This window comes from Euphorbia lathyris, chromosome 8 (assembly GCF_963576675.1).
Source record: "Euphorbia lathyris chromosome 8, ddEupLath1.1, whole genome shotgun sequence".
Taxonomy (NCBI): Eukaryota; Viridiplantae; Streptophyta; class Magnoliopsida; order Malpighiales; family Euphorbiaceae; genus Euphorbia; species Euphorbia lathyris.
The window spans coordinates 18,317,273-18,324,830 of NC_088917.1; the positions used below are offsets into that span (position 1 = coordinate 18,317,273).

At 30.6% G+C, this 7,558-nt stretch overlaps 1 protein-coding gene across 1 annotated transcript; it reads left to right on the forward strand.

The window, feature by feature from the left end:
• The first annotated feature begins 585 nt into the window (after positions 1-585).
• On the forward strand, positions 586-6,230 carry LOC136203228 (EG45-like domain containing protein). The gene is made up of 5 exons (XM_065994330.1): positions 586-642; positions 2,562-2,582; positions 4,859-4,988; positions 5,174-5,474; positions 6,042-6,230. The coding sequence occupies exons 3-5, from the start codon at positions 4,868-4,870 to the stop codon at positions 6,046-6,048; spliced, it is 429 nt and encodes a 142-aa protein (XP_065850402.1). The 5' UTR covers positions 586-642; positions 2,562-2,582; positions 4,859-4,867; the 3' UTR covers positions 6,049-6,230.
• The last annotated feature ends 1,328 nt before the right edge of the window (positions 6,231-7,558 follow it).

Below are 7,558 nucleotides of genomic sequence, written 5' to 3' on the forward strand. Positions count from 1 at the left end.
AGTCACTAAACTTCAATTCTTAATGGTATAACCACTGAATTTTACACTTTTTAACACCGATGACTACTCAACTTTAACTAATTCCTCAAAATAACCGTTAACGATCTCAAAATGAAAATATTCAAGAATTAAAGTTGCTCAGAACGGCATTTACTATGAAACCACATTTTTTATTTTCCAAAATAACATTTTTTGGAGTTTTCTCTCTCTAAAAGTTCACTTTCTCTCCTAACCAAACAACACCTAAATGACCTCAAAACGAAAATTTTCAAGAATTAAAATTCTTTAGAATATCATTAACTCTTCGAATTTTTTAATTTTTAGACTGTCAATGGTCGTTTTGAGGTCTCGAATGGCCACCGGTATTAAAAAGTGTGAAGTTTAGTGGCCATATACCGTTAAGAATTGAAGTTCAGTGACCATAATGTTAAATGGATAAAGTTTAATGTCCATAGGTGTAATTTACCCTATATATATATACATAGTGCTCAATGAAATATAAAAAAATATGTAAATATATATTAATTAATAATTAGGTCCATATTTCTCCTATATAAAGGAGTCATTTCTTTTGTTTAGGTTATTTTCATTTTCAATTCACCCCTTTTGATTATACATCATATAAATTCTTCAATTCATCAGGTATTCTTCTACAATACATCGATCTTTTTTTTTTGTTTGTTTTGTTTTTAATTCAGTTTCAGAAGTCGAATTTCCTTTGAAATCATCCCGTTTGTTTTACCTACTGTTTGCTGTTACGGTTTGCTGTTTGCTGTTGAAAAAAGATGTTTTTCCAAAAAGCAGAGATTCTCTGCTTTTGTAAAAAGGTGCTTTCAGGTGTAAAAGGCAAACATACACTTAATACTGATTTTCAACTGTCAAAGGCAAACAGGAGGACCCTAACCAAACACATAAAACTCTGCCTCACAGAAGGTGAAAAGTAGGTAAACAAACACCCCTAAATGTCACTAAGTAATAGGGACGGAGATAAATAGGGGGTTTGGAGGGACCCCGGTCCCTCGACTGCCAGAATCGCTCTTAAAGATGTTTTTGGCCTCATGTTTCCCAAAAATTGGGATTTGGGTTGTTAATATAGCGTGGATTTTTTTTTTAATATACGCATATGTAAAATTGGTGTCTAAACGTGTATTTGCCACTGTTAAGTATTATATATCTGCAGAAAATTATAATTAGTGATAGATCTCCCATAACGTGAATAGCCTCATAGGAGATGGTCTCCTAAAATTGTAATTGGGAGTTTAGTTGCTGTGTTTTTACTTTAAAATTAAGAAATTTAGGTGTTTGATTAGACATCTCGTGTTTGTCTTTCATGTTTGAAAAGTATTTTACAAAAAAGCAGAGAATCTCTGCTTTTTGAAAAAATAATTTTTTCAAATAACAAACAGCAAATAACAAATTGATCGTCAATATATATATAAATAAAAGATCCGTTGGATAAAATATATAGATTTATTGTGTTTGAGTAAAAAAAAATACGAATTTTAGATGTTTCATAAAAGGTAAAGTACCAAAATAGTGTAGAGAAGTATCAATTTAGTTTCAACGTATAAAATAAGCCATTTTAGTCTCAACATTTATAAAATAAAGTAATTATAGCAGTGTGTAATAGAATTTAGAGCTAAATTGGTACGATTTGATAAACGTTGAGACGTCAAATTCGGTTACTTAAAACTATAATAACATCATTTTACAAACATTGTGAGTCTGTTTGTTTCAACTGCTTCTGTTTGCTGTTTCTTTTAGCTGTTTAATGTTACGGATGGACAACAAATATTAGTTGATTTTTTTGTCTAAAAAGCAGCTGTTTCAAATTTTTACCAAACGTTTTTTTTTTGTCTTCTGTTTAGACTTGAAATGCAAAAAGCAGTTCCGAAAAAATAAACAGGATCCTTACAAATAGTTCGTCTATTACTCATTTATTATGTTTGTGAACGAACTCATCTAATAGCACATGAAATAATATTAAGTTTAGATATTTGTGAACTAACACAATACTATATAGTTTTCTACAAAACTAAAATTTGTTCATAAATGTTCTAATCGAGCCTGTTCGCGAACTTTCGACCCGAGCTTTGACCTGCTCAAGCTTGGCTCGTTTACGAACCGAACCGGTAAATCGTGTTCATGAACGGCTCGTTTACAAATCGAACCGAGTCGAGCCGAGCTTTTATCGAACCGGTCACCGAGCCGCTCATGAGCGGCTCTGTTCATTTACAGCCCTAACTGTAACTAAAATAATGTTATTTTATACGTTACAGCTAAATTGATACTTTTCCAAAAATTACTTTTCAAAAAAAAATTTAAAATATTTTAGTAAATATATATATATTAAAAAACTGCATGCGACTCTAATTTTAGCATATGTCTTGTTAATTAAACAATAAATCTGCCGATTACGTTCTATATTACTGATTTTTTTTCATATAATAGCTGTACTCCCTAATTAAATTAAACAAAATTAAGCTTTTTTTAATTTTGTGTGTGTATATATATTATCTGATATTGATTCTTTTCTTATGATATATCCACCATTGCTATAGAAGGCCCAGAATTTCGATCAGGTACGATTCTCTCCTTTTCTATTTATTTATTTATTTTTTTTGTCCCGATTTCAAAAATGTTTAAGACGAAGGTGAAAAAATCCAATTTTCTGTTAAAAATACTTTAAGATTACGCTATTTTATAAACATTAAACGTAAAGGTACACTATTTTAACGTAAAGGCTACATTCATCATCTTCAATAGATCTGTCCATAGGTTGGATACCCGTTTGGTCCGATCCCAACCCATTTAAACATGTCTTTTTTTTTTTGATGGATTTGAAATTTATAAAAAATAACCAACCTGGTCTGCTCATATATTAATATTAATTGTTAAATATATTTATTTTTATATTGAATATATATATTTTATTATAAATTATAAATTTTATTATTAAAAGTTATATATTCTTTTAGACTTAGGATCTGTTTGGCTACGTGTTGTTGTTGTTCCTGTTTACTGGTTGCTGCTCCTGTTTGCTGTTGCTTTTGGAAAATGCTGCTTTTCCAAAAAGCAGAGTTTCTCTGTTTTTGTAAAACGCTGCTTTTCAACGGTAAAAGGCAAAACAGAAGGAGTCTAACCAAACACCTAAAACACTGCTTTTTAAAATTAAAAGACAAACAGGAGATGACAAGTAAATAAACAAACGTCCTCTTAGCTAGACTGGATTTGAGATTTAATGTTTAAATCTGAGCCTGTTGTTAGGTTTGATTCAAAATTTAATAATTAGTTATTTTGATTATGTAGTTATGAAAAGATATTTAAATTAGTAAAATTAATAGGTAATAAATAAGTTAAGAATTACTATAGTTAATAGCTAATAAATAGGTTAGCTGTTATTAAATATTTTGTTTTTTTTGTTTTTTTATTTGTCTATATATAAATCCTCTAATTTTATTATTTTCGCTATCTATTTTTATTTCTCCTATTTCTATCTAAAAAAACCCAACACTTGCCCCGACCTAAATCAGCTTAAATTAACAGCGGACTTAGCAGAACGTGAACTAAGCATTTTTTTTTTTTTTAGAAAAACTCCCGCTAAATTCGGACCAAACCCGACCCAGCCAGATCTAATCTTCAATAACAATAACACTAAAAAGTAGGGACTAATAAATTATTTGCCCTCAATTATAAATTGAAAGTAGACGGCAAAAAAACCCAGTCTTTGACCCACAGATTTCATATGTAAGGCATGGATGTCCATTTGCCAGCAATAGAAAAAACCGGCGGCAATAGTTCAGATTTGGGTAATTTACATCAATGGTTCTAAATTTATCATTTACTTTTATTATAACCCTTAAATTTTAAAATTCGACATCATAATTTATAAACTTTGCATTTTAACGTAATAATTTTTTATTATTATTTACTAAATCAAAATGACTAATGACCTCAAAAGAAAAAAAATTCAAAGAATTAAAGTTCTTTATAACCATATTTTTTTATGAAATTATTATTTTTAATTTTTCAAATCAGCATTTTTGAACTTCTCTCTAAACAACCAATTTATCTTTCCAATCAAACAACACTTAAATAAAATCAAAATCAAAATGTTCAAAAACTAACATTGTTTAGAATACAATTTTCTTCAATTTTACAACGAATAGTTACCTTTTATTGAAGTGGTCAACTTGATCAACGAATAAAAAAGTTATTATGTTAGTAAAATCTAAGTTTAGATGTCATTATGTTAGTACAGTGCATAGGTAAAATTAGATGTTTAAACCATTTTAGAAGTTATGACTAGTCAAATCTCTAATAGTGGTGTTTGGTGAAAAGAGGTTTGGAAGATCTTATTGAGTCCAAAAAGCTGGTTTTAGAACAATTAGCTTATTGTTTCATCTCTTTTCAATGACAATTTATTCCTGATTATTATTCTTTAACCCCAAATAAAGGTTTTACCATATCTTTATTTGTCATTTTACACAAACTGCTATTAACAATCAGCTAAGTTTTACCAAACAAATTTACATAATAAACTAAGTTTTACCAAACAAATTTACATAATCAGCTAATCAAATCAGTTAAACAAAAAAAGTAATCAGCTAACAACTATTTGCTAAACTGGCCATAATATCTGATTTTGAAGTTTAAGAGATATAATAAAATAAGGAATAAATTGAGGGGCTATATGTGTAATTTACCTGTTCAGAATGTTCTAAACTCATTTTCTCTAATAAATGTACAGCTAAAAATTGACTTTTTAAATAGCTTTTATATTATACTTTGACAATATCTATGAACTAGAACTATAGATATTTTTAATATTAAATTTAATTAATTATTTTTACTGCAGGAATTAAACATGTCTCAACTAATTAGAACTTCTCCAATTCTGTTCCTCATCTTTATCATATCAGCAACGATTTTTCACTCCTCTCTCGCTGATATCGGCCCCGCTGCTCATTACAGTCCCCCGTATTTACGTAAGTATATATACATATACGTTTATGTGTTTATTTGTTGTTACTGTTTGCTGTTAACAGTTGAAAAAATAGGATTTCTGTTTTTAGAAAATAGAGTAAACAATCACCCGCATACATAATTATCTATGTATTTATATCACTGAATTTCAATTGATTTTTAATTATCTAGATGTTAATTGATGCAGCAACTGCGTGTTTCGGTAATGACCAGTCGCAGTTTCCAACGGACAACATGTTTGCAGCGGCTGGAGAAGGACTATGGGACAATGGGGCGTCATGTGGAAGGAGTTATTTGGTTAAATGTATAAGTGCATCTTCTACAACCATTTGTGACACATCAAAGACGATTCAGGTTAAGATTGTTGATCGTGCTCAAACTTCAGTTTCCAAACCTTCTGCTAATGGTGCTATTATTGTCCTCTCCGACGTTGCCTTTTCTCAGTTCACTAACTCTCCGGCTTCTGTTGTTAACGTCGAGTTTCGCCAGTAAGTTTTCTTTTCCTCATTAATTTGAGAATTATTCGAATGAATGATTCGTATCTTACATTGACTAGTAATAACAGTAACGAGTCATTTAGGAGACCGTTGTTGGCCACCCATAGATATCGTCAAGTCATGCAAACGTATGTCTGGTAAACTTGTTCATGGGATCGAGTTCGAGTTTTCGTCTAAAAATGTTTAATATAACCCAACTCAATGCACTTTTAAACTAGCAGACTCGGAGTGGATCAGTATGAACTCGAACTTAAAAGTTAAATTTGAAACAACTCTGGTCCAATAGCACGTAGATATTATCTGCTCAGATCCAAATCCAACAAATTGGACCTCACGGCTTTAAAACGATTCTACATGTATTGGATTCACGGACCAGGCCGTTAGACAGTTCAAATAAACTCATCTAAAATTCAATATATGCTTTTATATATATATATATATATATATATATATAATTTAAACCCAATTAAAATTTTAAAACTATATTATAAGTTGAAGATTCATATATAAAATTCTCTGTCTCTGATCAATTAATGAAATTATTTTTTCTTTGTACAGGGTTTGATGAAGCGGTGATATATATTATGATCAGCATCTTGATTTATTTTTTCATATGTTCATCTCAGTTATTATATATTGATTAGCATTTAACACAGAAAATTTATGTACTTTTTTTTTTTTTTGAGGGAAAAATTTATGTACTTTTCATTGTTAACTTTTAATTGGTACAAAACTATATTATTATCTTTTTTTTTATTTTATGTAATTCAGTTATGATATAGGCCCTGTTTGGGAATTAGCTGTTAGTTGTTAGCTGATTATATTGGCCCTGTTTGGGAATTAGCTGTTAGCTGATTACATTAGCTGTTAGCTATTAGCTGATTTGATTAGCTGTTTGTGTAGACCTGTTTGGTAAAAATTAGCTGATTGATAATAGCGATTTGTGTAAAAAGACGAATAAGGGCATTAATTTTGGCGCATGAGAAGAGGGACCTATCTATTAGGGTTAAAGAAGTCCATTAATTTTAATATTGCAAAACGCTAATTGAAAAAGTTTCTTTTAAGAGCTTTTTCTAAATTAGCGTTTTCATCCCAAAACTCTGTCCCAAACCTCTCTCCATCAAACACTCCAATTAGCGGTTTCAATGGTCAAACCTCTAAAGTTGGTCAAAATCGCTCTTTTTATCCCAAAACGCTCTTTACCAAACAAGGCCATTAGCTGATTTGACTAGCTGATTTGACTAGACCTGTTTGGTAAAAATTAGCTGATTGATAATAGCGGTTTGTGCTAAAAGACGAATAAGGGCATTTCTTTTTTTAATATTGGAGGAGGAGTCTATCTATTAGGGTTAAAGAAGTCCACTAATTTTAATATTGTAAAACGCTAATTGAAAAAGCTCATAAAAGGAGTTTTTTCTAAATTAGCGTTTTCATCCCAAAACTCTCTCCCAAACTTCTCTCCACCAAACACTCCAATCAGCGGTTTCAGTGGTCAAACCGTTAAAGTTGGTCAAAACCGCTCTTTTGATCCCAAAACGCTCTTTACCAAACAGGATCATATAGGCCCTGTTTGGGAATTAGTTGTTAGCTGTTAGCTGATTACATTAGCTGTTAGCTGTTAGCTCATTACATTAGCTGATTTGACTAGCTGTTTGTGTAGACATTTGGTAAAAATTAGCTGATTGATAATAGCGGTTTGTGCAAAAAGACGAATAAGGGTATTAATTTTGGCGCGGGAGAAGAGAGAGTCTATCTATTAGGGTTAAGGAAGTCACTTAATTTTAATATTCCAAAACGCTAATTTAGAAAAAGCTCTAAATTAGCGTTTTCATCCCAAAACTCTCTCCCAAACCTCTCTCCCAAACCTCTCTCCACCAAACACTCCAATCAGCGTTTTCAGTGGTCAAACCTCTAAAATTGGTCAAAACCACTCTTTTTATCCCAAAACGCTCTTTACCAAACAGGGCCATAATGTAATTATTATATACGACTATTACGTACTTAAAGGTAGAATCTGTAGTTATCAGATTTTCCTATTTCATTAGTTCTGGAAAGAGTTGAAAAATATTGTTTCC